Source organism: Martes martes (assembly GCF_963455335.1).
Source record: "Martes martes genome assembly, chromosome: 16".
In the NCBI taxonomy this organism is placed as follows: Eukaryota; Metazoa; Chordata; class Mammalia; order Carnivora; family Mustelidae; genus Martes; species Martes martes.
The window spans coordinates 20,073,238-20,092,460 of NC_137904.1; the positions used below are offsets into that span (position 1 = coordinate 20,073,238).

Here is a 19,223-nt window from a genome sequence, read left to right on the forward strand (position 1 = left end):
CGCTTGACGACAACTTGGTCCTTATTTCCACTGATCTGATTCAAAACCCCCATGCTTTCCTTGAGTTCTCAGTTCATTCTCCAAAGACCACTGTGGCCCAGTCTTAGCTGCAACAAGGAGGGTTCCTGTGGAACTCTCCTTCCGGGTCAGCACACTTGACTCCAGGCCAGGGCCAGTCTGTTTGAATCACAGCATTCCATTGGAGCCCCCCTCACCCCCACCAGAGGCTTCTGCAGCTTTTTACTCATACAAACAAAAATAAATCTCACTACCGGCCTCTGAACTCCACAGCAGCTTGCTTCCCCCGTCTCCCCAAGCGTCCCATGGCTGTGAGTGGGGACTTGGCACTCTCCCCACCGACATCACTTTTTCACTCCCTGCGCATCCTGTGTCCTTCTCTCACCGTGCGACCCAGAGATCGGAATGGGACGTGACGGCCGGCACAGGCGCCGTGCACAGCTGCCAGGAATCTGACGGGTAAAATCTGGAAAAGTTGGGAGGGCAAACGCTAAATCCGTGCGCGCGCGCGCGCGCACACACACACACACACACACACACAGCGCCACTCAGAGAGGGCCGGAAACACAGACACCCACAGAAGAGGGCTGGTGGACTCCAGATCCCTCCTTGGTCTGCCATTCTTTTGAAAGGGACTGGGTCAGTCTCATGACCCAGGCATGACACCCCCCCAGGCCCAAGGGTACCCCAGAAAAAGGGGGAGCAGCTTTGTGTCACCTCCTGAGATTCAGGAGGGCATGTGGGGAACAGGAAGCAGTTGTGTGGTGACTCACTAGGCAAGAGTTAGGTTAAGGGAAGTTGTCTGCGGGCGTCCCTGAGACCGGATGATGGCAGCACAGCTCCAACCACCCTCGTACAGCTTGACACCCCCCCCCCCCCGGGAACCAAAGAGACTGCCACCTCCCTAAGAAGCTGTGGCCTTTGTTCACCTTTCTGGCCCTGAGCCAGAGCTCAGAGAACTCAGAGGGTTAGAGCTTCCCTGTAGCCTGCTCCTAGGCGCTCCTTCCACCCGCCCCGCCCTTAGAACACACAGGCGGGCTGTCAGCCCCCAGGGTCCCTTGGCCACCTGGCTTAAAGGCCAGCTTTCCCAAGGTGGGGTGGTACAGGGTCCAAGGAGCTCATTCTTGTTTGCGTAGCCAGTTCCTCTTTCGAGTCAAACCAGAGCTGGGCTATCATTTCTGGAAGCAGGAAAATGAAGATGTGAAGAGTCACAGTGGGACGGTGGCAGAGACCTGGTGCTCACTTGGGACTGTGAGCTCCTGCCCTCTTGCAGCCTGTGTTCCCCCTGTCTGTTCTGGGTGCCTTTGATACCAAGAAAAATGTTCCTGGGAGTGGAAAAGCTGGATAGAGAACAGTAAGACCTGGGGGAATGAGCAGGAGGAATGCTGCTGCTCCCGTGAGGAGAAAGGCTAGCATCCCTGTCCTTACGGAATGCCCGGGCTGCTGAATGATGTTATGTGTCAATTACATCTTAAGAAAAAATAAATGTTTTTTAAAATGCCTCAAGCTAAGTTTAGCAGAATGCATGTCACCCTGTAGTTGGCAGCCGCATGGGGAGGGCCTGTGACCTGAGTCCCCTGGGAAGATGGCCAGCAGCAGGGGTACTTTCCCCGATGAGGTGAGAGCAGAAGGAAGATTTCAGCAGAATGGGCCTCTCAGCTGCATTTCTCATGCCTGCCAATAGCCTGTGGCCTGTGCCTTCCACCAGCTGTGGTGGCAGTGGCAGCAACGACTTAGTCATAGGAAGAGGTCCCCAGTAGGTCACAGAGAAGCCACCCCCAGCATTCAGAGGCATGCCCTTTCAGTTTTACTGTCGTTGCCAGTGAAACCTGAGCGCCTCCCTCACTGACTGTTAGTGGCCAGGCCTGCCACTGTGGGACCCGTCTGAGTTGGCACGCACATCTCCTCCCCTGCCCTGAGCCTGTGTCTCTGTCCTTGCAAATTCATGTGTGGTGGAAGATCGAGGGGGGGGTGGGGGTGACAGTACTGGTCCCTGCCGGGTTCGTGCCAGTGCCCTCCTCCTGCTCTGTACACAGGGAGCACATGGGGCAGATGCCAGCAAATCATTCTGCTTCTTGGCCGTGGTTCCTGTAAGAGGAAGCAGCGCAACAGTGACCATGGTCTGTAGGGACAAACCTACCCAGAGCCTATCTTAGAGGGCCCCTGGCACTCAGGGCTCTGTGAGACTTGAGAAAGTGGGGCTTTCACAGGTGCACATGGAGCCGCTCTGAAGGAGGAGAACATCCATCAGATGGGGCTGCGGCCACGTGCTTTTCAAGGGGGGGGGGTGCAGACCACTCCCTGGCGCTATGTGACATGGTTTTCCAGGGGTGCCCAGGAGACACATCGGCTTTTTATTATGGAAGGATGGCTTGCGCTATTAAACTTGATACCGTGGTTATCATTGCTTAAGAAGTGGCTAAGCCAAAAAGAAAGTCATTTGGCTTAAAGTCCATTTAATGAAAAACATCAAGTAAATGATGGTATAGATTGTACAGAACTGCGGCCAAGGAGCAGGAGTAGGACACCAAAGACCCATGTTTAGGAAACGCTCTGCTGGGGCGGGGTTGGGGAGGTGGGGGGGGCTCTCACCAGCCTGGGTGTTGCTGTTTGCAAGCATGTGAGTTGGGTCCAAATCCATCACGCCGTTCAGACTCCTGCTGCTGTGGGTAGTGATAATTCGTTGTCAGCATCACTGTTCTTGTATAGCCTTTGACTGTGACCTTTTTATTTTTTCTCTAACTACACAGTGAAATAAACCGAAATAACAAATTATACTTGTATAAAGTGTTTGCCCTGAGCCGTACCCGCCTTCTCTGCTGTCTAGATAAAGTGTGCAAAACCACTTTCATGCCCAAGGAACCCAACTGTCCCTTATTGACTTTTAGCCCAGGGTCTTACTTTCAGAAACCTGTTATTTTTCATACCGTCAGGGTCCTCCTGTCCTCGGCAGGGTTTTAGTCACATCCCATCCCTCAGACCAATTAGTCCCTGTGGATTTTTATTGCAGTACTTCGCCCAGCCCTTGGGCCGGTCCCTCAGGCCTGATGGGCTAGCTGTCGCTGTGGAGGGGGAAGAGTTTCAGGGGGCAGGATGCTGACACACTGTGAAGTCAGGGCCCTGGCTCATCTAGCCACTTGCCTACTCACTCTGGCTCACTCACCGTTTTGTGTCCCTGTAGGCTGTCCTGGAGGACCAGAGTCAGATGAGGCAGATGGAGCTCGAGATCAGACCCTTGTTCCTTGTACCAGACACCAACGGCTTCATTGACCACCTGGCCAGTCTGGCACGGCTGCTGGAGAGCAGGAAATACATCCTGGTGGTGCCCCTCATCGGTGAGTCAGGCCAGAGCACCCCTGCACGTGTGCTGCACACACGGCCCACGGCCCCGGGGGCCGGGCAGCCCGAGAGCCCCGCTATGTGTGTATGACAGGATTTGCAGGGAAGTAGGGTATGCGTGGGGCAAGGAAAATTGTTTAATAATCAAAGCAGTTCGAATTATTATGGCTGATCCATGGCTTAAACTGCTTGAGCAAATGGACTCCTGTGTCCCGGCAACCAGAGGCTGCCTGAGCCCAGCCCTTGTTTTTATCCTTATAAAGCTTGCAGTAAAACAGCAAAGCTGGTTCCCGTTATTGGTAAACACTCAGCCCTGGCAGATAACGGCAGTACTGCTGGGTGGTCTGGCAGGGAGGCTGGGAGGATTTTGAAGTGGTTAGATGCCTTTGGTCTGATTGTCTTGTAGCTTTTCATGATCATTCTGTTGGTTTGAGGTAGAATTCTTCTGGCCAGTGTCACCCTAAGGCCAGGCTGACGGAAACCCTCCAGAGCAAGCCCTTGGCTCATGCCTGTGGATTCCTGCCACTTGGGCCCTTACCACTGTCTGGTCACTGATGCTGGTGCAGGGTCAGCATCTCAGGACCCAGCTAGCTTGCTTCCACCCTCAGGCCAGAAGAGCCCAGCTGGGCTGTCTCCAAGGGACTGTCTAGGCACTGTCTTAGTTCTTGGAGCTCTGTGGTGGGTCAGCCTGAGGATGGGCTTTGGGCCCTGGGCTCCTAATATAATTGATACAGTGAATATGGCTGATGGCTATCCTGTGGAGGGAGAGGGTCTAGGAGGTGATTGGCTTTTCAGTGTCCCCTTCTCAGCAGCCACTTGGAGCAAGTTTGGGATCCTTGTCCTCTGGAAAAGCTGCCAGACTGGCAGTCTGCCTGCCAAGCCACCTCTGACATCCATGCCAAGATGTTCCATTGGGCCTCCCCTCCTAGTCCCAAGTGTCTTAGTGCCAGATGAGGGTGGAAACAAAGGGCAGGAAACATCCGCCCCTGCAGAGGCTATAGAACCCTGGGGGGTTGTGGGAAACACGTTAGCACCACCTGAGAATGTTGGCACTGAAGCAGCCCTCGTCCCGCCTCCACCCTCCCTGTCTTCCTTCCCCCTCCCCATGTGGCCTGGCCAGAACCTCTTAAACCCGGGCCTTTAGACCTAAGGGAAGACTTTCTGTTCTTCAGAAGTAGAGCAGCAAGACCATCAATTTGTTCCAGCTTCCCCTCTTCCCTCACTGCATCCTGGGGTGGGTTAGCTAGCAGAATAATATGTCTCCGTGCTTTCCTACCCCGGGAGATTTTTAGGGGAAAGAGAGTGAGTGGTCACTTTTCCTCATGGTCAGGAAATGGTATAACGGAGCCAGGTTGCTGACATCTGAGGAGCTCCCAAAGACTTGGAAAGAGCCTCAGACACCATGCCAGGCTAGCAAAGGTTCTTGATCCCCAGCACTGATTGTGCCCCTCCTCTGTGCCAAGTCTCCTTATTCTTGCGGGAGTCCAGGGAAAGGCAGAGCTGGAAGCCCTTGGCCTCGAGGAGCTTGTGGTTCAGTAGGGAAAGCCAGATGTGGTGCAGAGGGAGCAAATACATGCGCAAACCCCCAGGAAAGGACACAGGTCGGATAAATAGATGCCCCCTGCGGGTGCTGGGAAATAACAGCTCTGCCACAGAGGTACACCTGTCCATCTTCTTGCCTCTTTGTACTTTCTTCGGAGGGGAGGGGGGCAGGGCCCTCGACTCTCAGGGGCTGTACAGGCGACTCCTGTTCAGTGAGGCTCCCTCAGTTCATTCCTACTCTGGGTCCAGAGCACAAAGGGTTAAGCCAACTCCCTTCCCTGCTTATTTCTTGTGCTCTTTAACCTGCTCCTGCTCCTTAGGCCTGACCCTAGCATCAAGAAGCCCCGCCTGGTGCAGAAGCACAAACAAGCTTCCCCTTTGAAGCCTGTTTAGTTTGGAAGCAGGAAAGGAGATTTTTGGGATGGAATACCAGTTTTTCGTGTTTGATGTTCTGTTTGCTGTACCGTGCACCATCTACCACTACTTCCCAGCCTCAACCATACACTGTGTGGACATGCAGCAGCCTCAGGTTGCGGAAAGCATGGGCTGTGTGTGTGTGTGTGTGTATTCCCACATGGGCCCTTTCCAGAAAGTATCTCTGAATACCCAGACAGTGAGTGCCAGGCTCACCATGGAACAGCATGCTCATGCCGACTCCCCAGGCCATGAATCATTGCACTGAGGAGAGGCCTCAGACCCCAAACTCTCCCAGAGCCCCCAAGGAGTGCATATTTCCCACTTGACCTCAGGCTTTTGGCTGGAATTTTGGAAAGAATCTTCACCAGAAAATGAAGCCGTGTCCCAGACACATAGGCAGGCAGGCAGACACACACACACACACACACACACGTACACACAAACACGTGCAGTATCAGAGGAGTAGATGTGCCAAGGGCATGGTTTGAAGGATACCAGAGTCCTTGCAAGTAAGGCTGTGACTGTTGCTTCCCACTCAGTGACTTCCCTGCTGTCTGCCAAGGGATGGGGCATAGAACTTTGCCCCTGTGAACTGCTGTGGCTGGGGATCCAGACTGATGAAGGGGAATGCCTCTCGTTCTTTAGCCATTACCCTTGCCTCTCCTGAGAGACCCTTTCAACTTAATCCTGTAACTGAGGAATATGATAGCAGAGGGGCCAGGTTTCTTCCTCTGGATACAGCAGCTCTAGAAAATCCTGTAGGTTCCTCGGAGGAGGGTGGGACCCAGGGGAAGAGACAGAAAGATAGAGCTCTATGGAAAGTCTGGAACACTCCTGCCCCCTAAGTTCCCCTAGTGTCATTGGAAGACTCCCATGGAGCAAGGTGAAGTCTGTGGTCTGGGAAGGGGCTGGCAGGGAAAGTGAGCCTAGGGTGAAGGCAGACGTAAGTGCTAATCACCGAGGCTGATGATACCTCGTGGGACTGTGTCTCATCAGTGATCAATGAACTGGACGGCCTTGCCAAGGGGCAGGAGACAGACCACCGGGCTGGGGGCTATGCCCGTGTGGTGCAGGAGAAGGCCCGAAAGTCCATCGAGTTCCTCGAGCGGCGATTTGAGAGTCGGGACTCCTGCCTACGGGCCCTGACCAGCCGTGGCAATGAACTCGAATCCATCGCCTTCCGCAGTGAAGATATCACTGGCCAGCTGGTAAGACCTGGGGCAGAAAGGGAGAGCCCATAGCGAGCCTCAGAACAGGGTCTCTGGGCGCTTAGGGACCTCAGGCAGCTGAAGGGGGCAGCCACCATCCAGGCCCAAGAGAGCCAGTTCTCTGTCCCTTAGATCACTTGGACCCCACCAAGCAGGACCAGAACATGGACGGGAGGGACTCTGGGATGTGATTCTCCCCGGGACCCCAGAAGCAAAAGTGTATCTGTGCCTTCTCCGAATGGCGCCCCCTCCTGCCCAGTGGCACTTCTCACACTTTCTTCCTCTAGGGTAACAATGATGACCTGATCCTCTCCTGTTGCCTCCACTACTGCAAAGACAAGGCTAAGGACTTCATGCCCACCAACAAAGGTACAGCTTTGCCTCTGCCTCAGGATCGTCCATCCTTCCCCCTCCCCCTTCCCTACCATCCTAGGGAAGGGTCCCCTCACCAGCTCTAGCCTGGGGAGTTTGATGCAAGCCTCAGGCCAGCCTTCTGGAAATCCCACCTCGATGTCACAGCTCCCCCACTCCCAAGTGGACCCTGGGCCAACTAGGGGTGGATCTAGCCCTGGAAGCTGGGCTCTAGGCAGTGAGCTTTCCCACTCGGCATGCATCCATTTCCTTTCTTGGGTCCTCAGTGAGACTTCTGACAGCAAGAATGTCTTTATGATTCAGTGTAGCTTATTCTGGCCCCGGTCTCCTGAACCCAGCCCTCTGGAGCTCTGAGAGGACAGTCCCCACTGGTCACTAGGGCTTACCTCCCTTTTCTTGGCCATGCTTACCCTCTCAGGTCATCCCTGAATGTTTACCCTCTATCAGGCCAGTAGTGGAGGTACTTCCCCAGCGAGTAGTGGGGCCTTTTCTTCCTGTCTCTGTGTCATGTGCCGTGGCACTTTGAGGGCGTTTGACAGCTTGAGGGCTGAGCCCTCAGCCCAATTTTCAAGGCCTTTTTGGCAGCCAGCAGTCCCATCTTTGAGCCGGAGGCCCACCCTGGGACTCTTCCAGGTGTTTCAGCACCTCCTCCTCAATCCAGAATGCCTTCCCGCACAGCCCCTCAAGAGTCAGCAGGGCTCGGGTTTTCTGCTCCCGGCTCCCGGAAGTCTGATATTTCTTCCTAGGACGTCCCCATTCCGTGTTAGCTACAGACTTGGGCATTCTTACCACTTGCTTTCTATCTATGTATAGGTGACTCCGTTTTGTCATTTTCTTTTGGTGATGGTTGCCCAGCTCTCTTCCGTGCTCAGTTTCCTAGCCCTGGCTTCCAGGCTGGTCGGGAGATAGTCTCTCCTGCTCCTGCCACGAGTGTCACCGCAGCCCCTCACTCCTGCCTGAGTCTCTGCCCCAGGGGCTGAGAAAGAGCCCACAGGTGCTGTTCTTCAGAGGGGTCCTGCACATTCTGTTCCTCAGGGCCAGACCTGGAGTAGTGAAGTGGGGTAGGAAGGAGTCCTAGCTGAGCCAAACAGCGGAGCTTGGGCTCTGCTCCCAGGCAGCTTCCTAGAGGGGCACCTCCTGAGGGAGAGGTGGGCGGCATTGCAGAAGGCCTTGTTGGGAAGTACAGTTCAGATCCTGCTGTGGCCCCACCCAGCCTCAGAGCTGTTTTTTTCTCCACAGAGACACATTTTGGCTTCAGCTTTACTAGTCTCTCCACCCCCCATTTCACCCCAAACAGCCCGCAGGAACCCATTGCCATCCTGGGGACCGCCCCTATCACAATTACATCAGCAACGGCTAGTGTAATCAAACCCCATTTGTCAGTGTGAATTCTTAGCAGATTAACTTGTCAGATTCACAGAGAAACCGTCACTAAATGTTTATGTGTAAACGATGTTGAATTTTAAAATCATGTGGATTATGGCGGATGGGGCCTGACAAGATGACAGTCTCTGGTTTCTAACAAAGTGAAGTTACCAGTGTCAAAACAGAGGATGTTTATTGTTAAAAATGTCTGAAAGTATCCACAGAAACCCCTGCAGACCCCTGCCAGCAATGCCGGGCCTTAGTCGACTGTCCTAAGACCTAGGACTCTCTTGGTCTGAGCCCCAGGACAGGAGCGGTGGGGCTGCCTGGAGCAGCCAGCTGGGAACCCCAGAAAGCACAGCACGGCACCACCCACGCCCGAGGAGCCCAGCCCAGCCGTGAAGCCGAGCCGTCTGAGAGCATCCTCTCTGCTCCTGTGGCCTTCCTTACCCCGTCTGCCCACTGCAGCCCTCACCTCCCACCCATTCTCCTTCCACCCATCCCCATCTCCCACCAGCGTCAGCCTCATGAGCCTCTCCCTCCTTTTTCCCCCAAACTCCTCCCAGGCTGACAGCCAGTTCTCAGCCTCCCTGCCTGGAGCTGGCAAGCCTGAAACTGCTCAGGTCCAGACCTGGACATTTGCAATTGCCCAGCCCCGCCAGCCCCCTGCAGTCAGTAAGCCCCGCAGGACATTTCCTGTGCCTCACTGTCTGCCGAACCTCCGTCAGGAAATACCCAGCCTGGGGCTGAGGAGTGGGCCTGCCACTGAGCGGCCTGACCAGGGGTGGGGATGTCATTTGTGTGGGTGCTTGGCCCTGGCTTAAATCCTCCCGAGTACATTAAAAGGTTAGGGAATTAGGAGAAGAGAGGTAGTGGCAGACATTTTGCTAAAAGGTCATCTAAAAAGAACAAAGACTGCTTGTGCTGATATAGAAAGAGCTTTAAAATACATAACATCTGAATAAAGTAGATATGGCTAGTATGATCGTAATGTTGGGGAAAAGCTTATGTAACAAGTATATATGCTTGCACATGTGCTTAAAAAAATCCAGAAGTCTGCATAGATCTAGCCCTGGGGAACAAGACAGAGACACACAAAGGGAGAGCACTAGGGGGAGGGCTTTGAGTTTTCTTTTCCTTTGTCCTCTTCTGTACTGTTAGAGTTTCTCACCATCTACATTGATTACTTTCATGTAATAGGGGAGATCAGCTGGCTCTCCTTCAGGGCCATCTTGGCACGGCTCTGCTAGGGACCCTTGCCCTCCTCTCCTCAGAGCTCCCTTGAACTAGCCCCTCTTCTCACATCTGGGAGCCTGGATTCACTTTGGGTTCCACCTTGAGCTTTCTGCCTCTTAATATCTAAAGCATTGACCTCCCAGCCTTGGAGGGAGAGGATGTGCAAGAAGAGAAGAGTAATTATGAGCCCAGGCCCAGCCATATTGTCCAAAGGAGCAGAAGGAAAGGGGCTTCCTCTACTCCCCTCGGTTCCTGGGAGAGGGGTCTGGGGTGGCCAGTGGCTTGGGCAGACCTCTGGACACGAGGCAGTGGGGCCTCAGGCTGGAGGCGGGGGTCTAAAGCCGCTGGCCAGCCCTGGCCCAGCATTATCCCATCTCAGCCAGGTAGGGGAGGGATACCCTGGCTGGTTGCGTGAGAGAAAGACTTGTAGAAGGGCTGACCCTGACCCCTCCCAGGCTACGCCCCCCTGGGAGAGAGGAGAGGCCGCCTGTGCCCTCAGTGAAGTCCTTCTGTTCTCTCATGCCTACAGAGGAGCCAATCCGGCTGCTGCGGGAGGTGGTGTTGTTGACAGATGACCGCAACCTGCGCGTGAAGGCACTGACAAGGAACGTGCCCGTGCGGGACATCCCAGCCTTCCTCGCATGGGCCCAGGTGGGCTGAGGGGGCCGCACCGGGGCCCCCCGCCATGGAACCATTCCTGAGAGGCCACCAGGCACCCAGCGTAGCACCGAAGATGCCCACGTGCCTGAGCCACCAATCCACCCAGACAATAAACCATCCTCTTCCAACCCACACCGTGGCCGTGCTGTGGGGGAGCTGCTCCTCACAGAGCCCCTCCTGAGGGTCAGGCAGAAGCTGCTGGGACCCTCCTGGGCTGCCAAGATTTAGCAGGGAGGTGGCTGGCTGCAGTGACATCAGTGAGAGCAGGTGGGTGAGCCAGATAGGCCGCCCACAGTCTTGGCCTTTCTCCCTCCCCCTGTCTAGTTCAAGGGCTTGCGGAAGGCCTTCTCAGCCCAGGGACTCAGCCGCTTTCTCAGCTGGAGATAGGGCAGGGGGTTGCGTTTCCATCAGGTGCAGGTGAAACGATAGGTCCCCGTAATCTTCAGAACCCCTGTACCAAATGTGTCCCAAGAGGCCTTGGTCATGCCATGAAGAGAGTGCCCAGGGTGTGTGTCTCTGAGGCCTGGATTCCCGGATGGACCCAAAGTTGGATTCTGGACACCATGTCCCATACAGCAGCCCTAGGCCCCACCTTTTCTACCCCCTACCCCAAACACACATCCATCCTGCTGCTCTTCTTCCTGTCCTTCTCATTCTGGGTCCATTAATGCTTTGTCCCTTGTTCCCCCTTGGATAGTCATGGGTCTAGAGGGAAGGGACATCTGGTCTCAGGCTCATGCTTCCTGGGAGGCCTTTGCCTGCTCCTCTCACTCATTGGCCTTCCTTTTGCTCTAGTTCCTATTTCATGAAATTTCCTCAGATTCTTCTCAGTTCCCCACTCCTCTCTCTTCCCTCTCTCTCTCCTGAATCATCCCCTTGGCCTCCTTGACTTTCTAGTTGATCCCTCTTACCTCCCTGATCCCCTCAAATTCTTCACCTCAGGTCCTTGCCATTGGGGTTCCCAGTCTGAATCTTCCTCCTCTTCCAGTACCTTTGCCTTCTCTGTGCCAGGAACCTAACAAAGCTTTCCTGCCCTGACCTCCTTTCTCAGGCCCCTGTGCTCTGAGAAACTTCTAGGCTCCTCCAGGCCAGCCTTGAGGGTAGGGTGGGCCAGTGCCTGAGAGGAGCGTTTGCCTAGCCCAGCACGTACACCATTTCTAGCTTTGCCCTAGAAGAACATGACACAGGGGCCTTATGGCCTTTAAGGTTTTTGTTGCCTCTCCAGTTGGCACCTGTGTCCAAAGCCTCACTTGAGGGGCTTCCTACTGGGAATGGGTTCTCCCAACCCCAGGACAGGGATGAAAGGAACGTGGAGGAAGACAGGACTTTGAGAAGGAGCCAGGAGTCAATTTTGGTGGGACCAGAGGGGGAATCCCCCAGAGCTCCCTGTACAGCCTTCCCAGAGGATGGGAGCACAGCTGTACCCTCCCTGAGGCCCAAGATTATACCAGGAGGAAGGGGTACTGTGCAGGAGAGCCACCAGTGTTTTGGGGTTATGAGTCGCCCAAGGGCCTCAGAAGACTGGCTCTTTGGGGTAGAGGGTCCCAGCCTCTCTTGAGATCTTTTTCCCTGGATGAAGGCCAATGACTGGGTGGGTGGGAGACCCATCTCCTCTCTGTCCCATTTGCAGCACTGGTTTTGTTTCCTTAATAAATTTTTAGTTATGAACATGCCTGACCTCTTGCCCGTCTCTCTCTGGGACTGGGGAGGGAAGAAGGTCCAAGCGTCTCACTGCACCTGTATGAGGGTGCAGTGTCTGGCCCCTCCACCCACCCAGGTCCTTGTGCAGGGTGGAAGAGAGCATAGGGGTCCAGGGTCCTTGGTTACTGCTTTATTGCTGTTTGGTTCGAGTATAGAAAATGGAAGCGGCTCTGAAAGAGCCTGTGTACAAGGTAGGAAATATACAAACGGGGAGGAGGGAGCTAAAGAGACCACGTTCCAGCCCAGCCCAGCCTGGGCTCGGGGTGGGGGGCCACCCGGGGCGCATGCAATAAATATGGTCCGGGGCCCCAGGGAAGGGAGGGATAAGGAGGACACCGCGGGAGTGGGAGACCGGTAGGCTAGGGCTGTCTCAGCCCTCAGACTCCAGAGGGAGGGAAGGGTTGGCCCTGGGGCTAGTGCCACTTGTGCAAAATGAGGAACTTCACATTATCAGTCCCGGGGCGGGGGGGAGCGGGGGCGGGGGGCCCTCCGGCCGGCTCAGTCCCCTCCCCGCTCCCCAACTCTGCCCGACGCTCCGACCCCAGCGGGGAGATTCACAGTGAGAATGGGTGTGGTCGCAAGGGCCGGAGGTAGGGCTGGGAGCGCCCCAACAGTGACACCCCTCCCTCCAAGAGCAGCACGGAGCCGGGGGGAGGGGGCCAACGAACCACAGGAAGAGGCGGAGAAGGGCCGGGGGTCTCCTTTGGTCAAAGCTGATATCAAAAATATAAATCTCCCTTCCCCCATCCCACCCCCGTCCCGGGGTTTTACCCCCACCCCCCACCCCCGGGCTAAGGCACAAAGCAGTGAGGCCAGGTGGGGCCGCCGCCACGGCGGCGACGCTGCCGCTGCTACTACAGTTGTCCCGGCGCGGTGTGCCTGCTCGCGGCTGCCGCCGCCATCCCCTGGGGGGCACGGGCCGGGGAGGGGGGGGGCACGCGATGGCGACGACGAGGCGGGCCGGCAAGAGGCGCTCTAGGTTGGGGAGAAACGGTCGATGGTCCGGCCGTCGGGTCCGGCGGCCAGGTGCGCTCCCTGGCTCAGCACCTCGGCCGCCTTGTCCGGGCTGAGGCCCAGCTCCGCGGTGAACTTGGCCAGCGGGTAGAGGCTCTCGAGCGCCACCTTGGGGTCGTGCAGGAAGTGCGTGGTCTGCGCCAGCAGCTCGGCCGCGGCTGCCTTGTCCTGCTGCTTCAGGCTCAGCTGTTCAGCCGTGAGACGGGCCACAGCAAAGACGCCCTCGGGGAAGTCAAGCTTGCCCTTGCCGTCGGGGCCAGGGACGCCGGGTAGCCCCCCCAGACCCGCCAGCGCCCCGGCCGCGCCCGCCGCGCCCCCTACGGCGTGCATCTTCATGTGGCTGATGAGGTTGCGTTGCTGGGCGAACTTTCCGCCGCACACCTGGCACTCGTAGGGCTTCTCGCCCGAGTGGATGCGCATGTGCTCGGTGAGGCGGTACTGGCGCGTGAAGCGCATGCCGCACGCGTCGCACGCGAAGGGCTTGAGGCCCAGGTGGCTGCGCATGTGGCGCGTCATGGTCCCGCGCTGCGTGAACTTCTTCCCGCAGATGGTGCAAGGATAGGGCCGGGTCAGCCAGTGCGTCTTCTCGTGCTGTCGCAGTGTGGCCGGGTCCTTGTAGCTCTTGTCGCACGACGCGCAGCGGTACGGCCGCAGCAGCTCGCCCAGGCCGCCCGGAGCCCCAGCGACCTTGTCCCCACTGCCTCCAAAAGGGGGCCCCAAGCCCGCGGCCCCCGCAGCTACCTCAGCCGCCTCGGCCCTGCCGTAGAGCGCCTCCTCCTCCTCCACGTGAGCTTCCACGTGCGCATTCAGCTGCTCCGAGCTGGGGAAGCCCTTGCCGCACGGGATGCACACGTACAGGTTGTCCCCGAAGCTCTCGGGCTCGCCATACGCCAGGTGCGGGCACGGGTAGCCCTCCAGGTGGCCGCCAGGCGGGCTGGGGTCCTCGCTGCTGCCCGTCTCTTCGCTGCTGCTCTTGTAGTCGTCGCCGTCGCCGCCCGCGCCTGGCCCGTCCAGGCTGCCCTGGTAGCGAGGCGGCGCCAGGCCTAGTGGGGGCACCCCGGGCGAGGCAGCCGGGTCCCCGCCGCGCTCCTCGCAGCGCTCGCTGGGCGAGCCGCGCTCCCGGCCCAACTCGTCGCCGTAACTGCCCAGGCCTGGCTCGTGCTTCATCCAGCGGTAGAGGAGGCTGGGCCCGTCGGGGCGGCCCGGGGGCTCGGGTCCCGGGCTGCCGCCGCCGCCGCGGAACGGGTCCGGAGGCGGGCCGGCCTCCTCCAGCTTCTGGAAGGGAAGCGGCGGCAGCGGCGGCAGGGCGAGCGGGGGCTCCTTGTAAGCTGCGGGGCCGGCGCTGGGAGGGCTGTCTGGGCGCGGGGGCAGTTCGCGCTCGGCCGGCGGCCGCTCTGAAGGCGCGGAGCCCGGCGGGCTCTTCTTGGACAGGTCCAGGCCGCAGAGCGGGGAGCAGCGGCGCTCCGGGGCGCAGAGGGCGGAGGCCGGGCCGGGGCCCGAGGCGTACAGCTCCGCGCAGTGCGTGTTCACTGCGGCCTCGGGGCCCGCGGACGGCTCGCCGGTGGGCGGCGGCGGAGGCCCGGCCGGGGACGAGTAGCAGGCCTGGATGACGGGCGTGGCGGCCCGAAGGCCCCTGCCCGGCCTCCCGTAGGGTGCGTAGCCGCCGCCGCCGCCGCCGCCGCCCCGCAGGTGGCAGTACTTGCCGTGGCGCTTGAGGCGCTTCTTGCACAGCGCCACGAGGTCGGGGATCTGCAGGTAGCTGGCGGCGGCCAGCACGGCGCCCAGGCTCGGCTCGGCCCCCGGGGCCACAGCCGCCGCGGCTGCCGCCTCCGCGCCATCAGCCAGGCGGCCGGTGTAGATGAAGTCCAGCACCAGGCGGAACACCGCTGGGCTCACCATGTCATGGTCCAGGTTGAGCAGGTTGTCATGCACCACCAGGGACTTGAGGTAGGCGCTGCTGGCCGCCAGCACGTTCTTGTGCGCGCGGAAGAGGGCGTTCTGCACCACGATGATCACGTCGCACAAGAAGCCCTTGGTGCGCTGGTTGTTGAGCTGCAGCAGCAGCTGCCTCGAGTGGCCCGGCGCCTCCATCGTGTCCAGCATCGTCTGCCCAGCACACTCTCCTGCGGGGACACACAGCCGCGGGGTCAGAGCCTCAGCGCGCCGTTGCTGCCTGTATCCAGCCGGGCACTGCTCCCCCACCCCAAACTTCCCCTTTCCCTCAGCCGGGCAGGGGCATGGAGCCCCGCGGCCTGGGCACTGGCAGAGGACCCGTGGCCTCCTGGTGTGGGAGCCTGGACCGGTGGCCTGGACCAGAAGACCGCGTAGGAAGAGTGGCTCTGGAGAGGAGGCTGGGCCGGCCTGCACGCCCAGCCCCGGATGCCACCGGGCACACAGGCTGGGTTCTGGGGACTTCCGAGGAGAAAACTGTTTGGGGGAAGTGACCCCTTCGGAGACAGTTACCGGATTTGAGGAAAATGTCCGCTTCAGGAAAAGTCATTCAGGGCCGAGAAGTTTGCCCAATTGGGATATAAGGGAGCCGAGTTAAAAAGCGCCTCCCGCCTCGGGAGAAGTTGCCCCAGCTGGGGGAAGTGATCCAGTGGAGGGGAGCGCGGTGCCCGCCGTGGCGCCGCCCTGCCCGGGGGCTGTCAGGCCCTCAGTTGGGGCTGGGGCGCGGCCGCGGCGCGGGGAGCGGAGGCAGAGGCTGCCGTGGCGGGCAGAGCGCGAAGGCCGGCCCCGGCGCGGGGAGGGCGTTATATCGGGGCAGGAGGCTGAGGCAGGAAGCAGGTGGGGGGGAGGGGGGAGCCACGCAGCTCCCAGGGGAGGGAGGGGGCAGCGCCCCGGGCGGGCACGGCGCACAGCCGGCTGCGGCCCTGACCCCGGCCTGCGCCCCACCCGCATCCCGGCCCCGGCCTCGGCTCTGCATTCGCGGGCCCCGGCGCCTCCCTCCCCAGCTCCCTTCGGCCCCTTCTCCACGGGAACTCCGCCGCCCCAAACTTGGGGAAAAGTTTCCCAACTTCAGACAGGCCGGGAGAAGGGCGCCAGCCCGAGTCCCTCGACTCCCAGCTTTTCCTCTCGGCTCCCAATCTTCGCCAGCCAGGCGGCCCTGGAAGCCTGAGCCGAGCCCTGAGCTCCCCTGCCCGCTGGCTCGCCCGCCCACCCTGTTCTCCGCTTGGCCCGCAGGGCCTTGCGGCCCGTTACCTGCGGCCGCAACCCGACCCGGCTTCCCTCCCCGTGGCGGTGGCAGCTCCTAGCCGGCGCCCCACCCGCCCCGCTGCCAGGCGCCGAGCTGTGCCAGGGCAGCGCCCCTGCCAGCCCCGCCCGCCGGCTCCCCTTCCCTTCGCCTCCCCAGCCCATGTGCAGGCAGAGTCGGCCCCGGGCCACTGACCCCGCAGTGAACCCGACGCAGAGCAGCGGCCCGGCGGTCCTGAATCCTCTAGGGGCGACACCCCGAGTCCTGAACGCCAGCCGTATTGGGGCACCCGCGCCGGAGGATGCGCCCGAGGCGGCCAGGCGTTAAGGACCGGGCTGTCCGGGTCCCCTGTCCCTCCCGGTCCCGAGCCTCAGGACCTACCTGGGGGGCATGTCGGAAGCCCCGGCCCCGGCTGCCGGCGGATCCAGGGGGGGACGTGGCTGCGCTGCGCTGCCCTCCGCCCGCCGGGCCCCCGGTCGGTCTGTCCTGCTGGTCCGTCCTCCCCGCGTCCTGGTCGCGTCTCAGCCCCGCCGCGCTTTCCGCACACTCTTATCTGGAGCGGCCCGGGCCGGCACGCGCTGCTGCAGTTATGGCGCCACCTCGCGGCCGTGCAGGGCTTTGCGCGGCACAGCCGCGACCGCCCTCCCGCGCACCTGGGTTGCGTTGAAGGCTCACAGATGCGGAGCTGGACCCAGGAGAGGAGTCTGTTCACAGGTTCACCCTCCCAGATGTGGCCACGTGAGAACCCAGGCCCCAGAACTTCGAGGCCCACAAACTCTGGGGTTTTGAGCTAAATGTTCCCTTGTACATGTTTCTAGATTCTCACATTGCCTCAGTTTGGAGAAGTCCTGCCCGCAAGGAGAGGTCTCTGGGGACAACTAGATGGGGGGAGGGAGGTTAGAGAAGTCGTAAGAGAGAAGAAGGTAGACAAGATCTTGGGGGGCGCCTTCTTAGACATTCCTGGGTGGGACTGTCCGTTTATACCCACCCCACCCCCCACACGCCCACCTTCACTCAGCCACCTGGGTTTAGGTACGCACGGAACAAACCCGTTTGCACCCAGACCCTCTCCAGGTACTGATACCTGCGGGCGCGCGTGTCGGCACACATACACGTCTGCCCCCTTCCAAAGTTCAAGTCCTGCCTCTCTGGGATAATCCCGAGGCTGTCACGTAGGGCCCTGCATGAGCCTGGGCGGAGCTGTTACCCAATCAGCCTGCCCCGAACTTAGAGGCCTCTGGAGGGACCCCAGGATATTCGACCGGGAGTGGCTGGACGGCGCCTCCCGGTGATCCCGCAGAAGCGACCCCAGCCCCCAGATTCCCCGTGTGAGCCATTTTGAGGGACCTGCTTGCTCGACCTCGTCTCCAACCCGATAACCCGGAACGTGACCGCAGGGATCCCCCGGCAAGGTTCTGCACCCCACAGGAAGGCTCGGTTCTTGCAGGTGACGCCCCTTCTGGGAGGGAGGGGACCCCGCACTGGCGCTTGGGCACTCCTGCGGCTACTCCGGAAGTGTCCCCGCGCGGCCCCGCTGCCGCATCGGGCCTGTAGTGAGTGCCGGGTCTCCGCGGCCCACGCTGCACCTCCTCCCGGCACCTCCTGACCCCTACCCACACGTCGGAGGGTGGGAGTGGGTCCCCGAGAACGCCTGCAGCTTCTGATTGGCTGCGCCTTCCTCAGCCGTGGCGCGCGAGAGGCTGGGGCGCAGAGTTGCCATAGTAACCGATGAGGTTCGCGCAGATCGCGTCTCTCTAAGGCCTTGGAGAGCTTAGCAACCGCGCAGGGCTCCTGGGCGGGTGGGTGCGGCGCTCGCCGCCCCTCGCGCGGTCCTCCACCCCTACGCCCCCGCCAGAGGTAGTAGCTGAGTCACTCATTGAGGAGCCGCCAGCGCGTCCACTCGCAGTCCCCGTCAGACACTAAGGTCTCGGGCGCCCCCCAGAGGCTCTCTTTCCTCTGCTGACATCTTCATGGTCTCGAGCCCTGTGGTGGCTCTTGGTCCCCGCCGGTCCTTCTGACTCCCACCGTGTCCTGACCCTGTCCTCACCGTTTCTACTCCATGTTCTGGATCCATTTTATCCCAGTCCTCTCCTCCGTCTACCCACGATCTCCTCACTAGGGTTGCAGTGAGCTTCCAAGAATGAAAACCGTGTGAGTTCAGAGGCGCCAGCCTCTAGGGAAAACGGACCACGACATCTTGGCCGAGGGATGGATGCGTTGTGCGCTGAAGCGGAAAAAGGTTGTATGGAGTGCTGGAGAAAGGTGGAAAGGCTCCTCGGAAGAAGTGCTCTTAGAACTGGGTTTTGATGGATGAATAGGAGTTCTTTCCCCACACAGAAAAGCAGTCCAGGAGAAAAGAACCACAGGGACAAAGGCTGGAGGCAAAAGAAAAAGAGGTGTGTGTGTGTGTGAGACTCCTGGAGGATAGACTCCAAAAGTTGTTCAGGACTTCTCCCCCTGCGTTTCTGCTGGAATCTTTTATCCTCTTGATGAGACCAGATCGTAGCCCCACAAGGAGCCCCTCAACCCAGTTTCACTTTTGTACGGTGTCCACTGTACCCACTGTCTGTTTTGTTTTTTGTGTTTTTTTCAACACTCTCCCCGGATCCCCACTCCCTGAATTAACTCACTGCCCCATCCCTATCCTCAGGCTGTCCTTACATCCCTATGGAAGGGTCTCACAGACCTGCAGCTAGCCTTGCTGCCTTCCTGTAGACTTCACTCTTCTTCAATCTTTGATCTTTTCCTCCCTCCCTAGTTTCTATCTACCCTACTAGCCTGGCACTGTTCTCCCTCAACACCTGCTCCTGACCTCTACCTCCCCCCCATACACACACAATCCATCTCCTCTCTCTGTGAACACATTCACCCTCCTCCATTTAGAATTCTCCTCAATTGATGGAACCAGGATCGTTCATTTCCCTGCTCTTGTTCAGGGGAATTCTGCCCCACACGGCTTAGGGCCTTTCTGTCAATTCATACCTCCAGGAACTCTAACTCCTCCAGGAAGTGGTCTTGCCACTCCATCCTCCAGAGATCCTTCTCTGTCAAGCCGCTGAGCCCTTGGTCTCTCTCACTCATTATCACCCACAAATGGGTACTGAACACGGTCTGCTTGGTGCCAGGCTCTGACACTGGCACAGCCGACCTGTCCTCAT

The 19,223-nt window shown here is 59.2% G+C and overlaps 2 protein-coding genes across 3 annotated transcripts in view; one reads left to right on the forward strand and one right to left on the reverse strand.

Annotated features, from left to right (window-relative positions):
* Nucleotides 1-11,825, forward strand: part of SMG6 (SMG6 nonsense mediated mRNA decay factor) — a 236,751-nt gene extending 224,926 nt beyond the window's left edge. The window contains exons 16-19 of the mRNA XM_080827352.1: nt 3,200-3,353; nt 6,313-6,524; nt 6,812-6,893; nt 10,027-11,825. Of these exons, the coding sequence (XP_080683478.1) occupies nt 3,200-3,353; nt 6,313-6,524; nt 6,812-6,893; nt 10,027-10,157 (579 nt within the window). The 3' untranslated portion in view covers nt 10,158-11,825. The remainder of the gene's footprint in view (nt 1-3,199; nt 3,354-6,312; nt 6,525-6,811; nt 6,894-10,026) is intronic.
* Nucleotides 11,826-11,980: 155 nt separating this feature from the next.
* HIC1 (HIC ZBTB transcriptional repressor 1) lies at nt 11,981-16,572 on the reverse strand (the record flags this gene model as incomplete). 2 transcript variants are annotated; one of them, XM_080826815.1, is made up of 2 exons in its annotated part: nt 11,981-14,995; nt 16,447-16,572. In XM_080826815.1, the coding sequence occupies one exon, from the start codon at nt 14,973-14,975 to the stop codon at nt 12,834-12,836; it is 2,142 nt and encodes a 713-aa protein (XP_080682941.1). In that variant the 3' UTR covers nt 11,981-12,833. The 2 variants fall into 2 exon arrangements, with proteins under 2 accessions (XP_080682941.1, XP_080682940.1); XM_080826814.1 differs by lacking the exon at nt 16,447-16,572 and adding an exon at nt 15,336-15,372.
* Nucleotides 16,573-19,223: the final 2,651 nt, after the last annotated feature.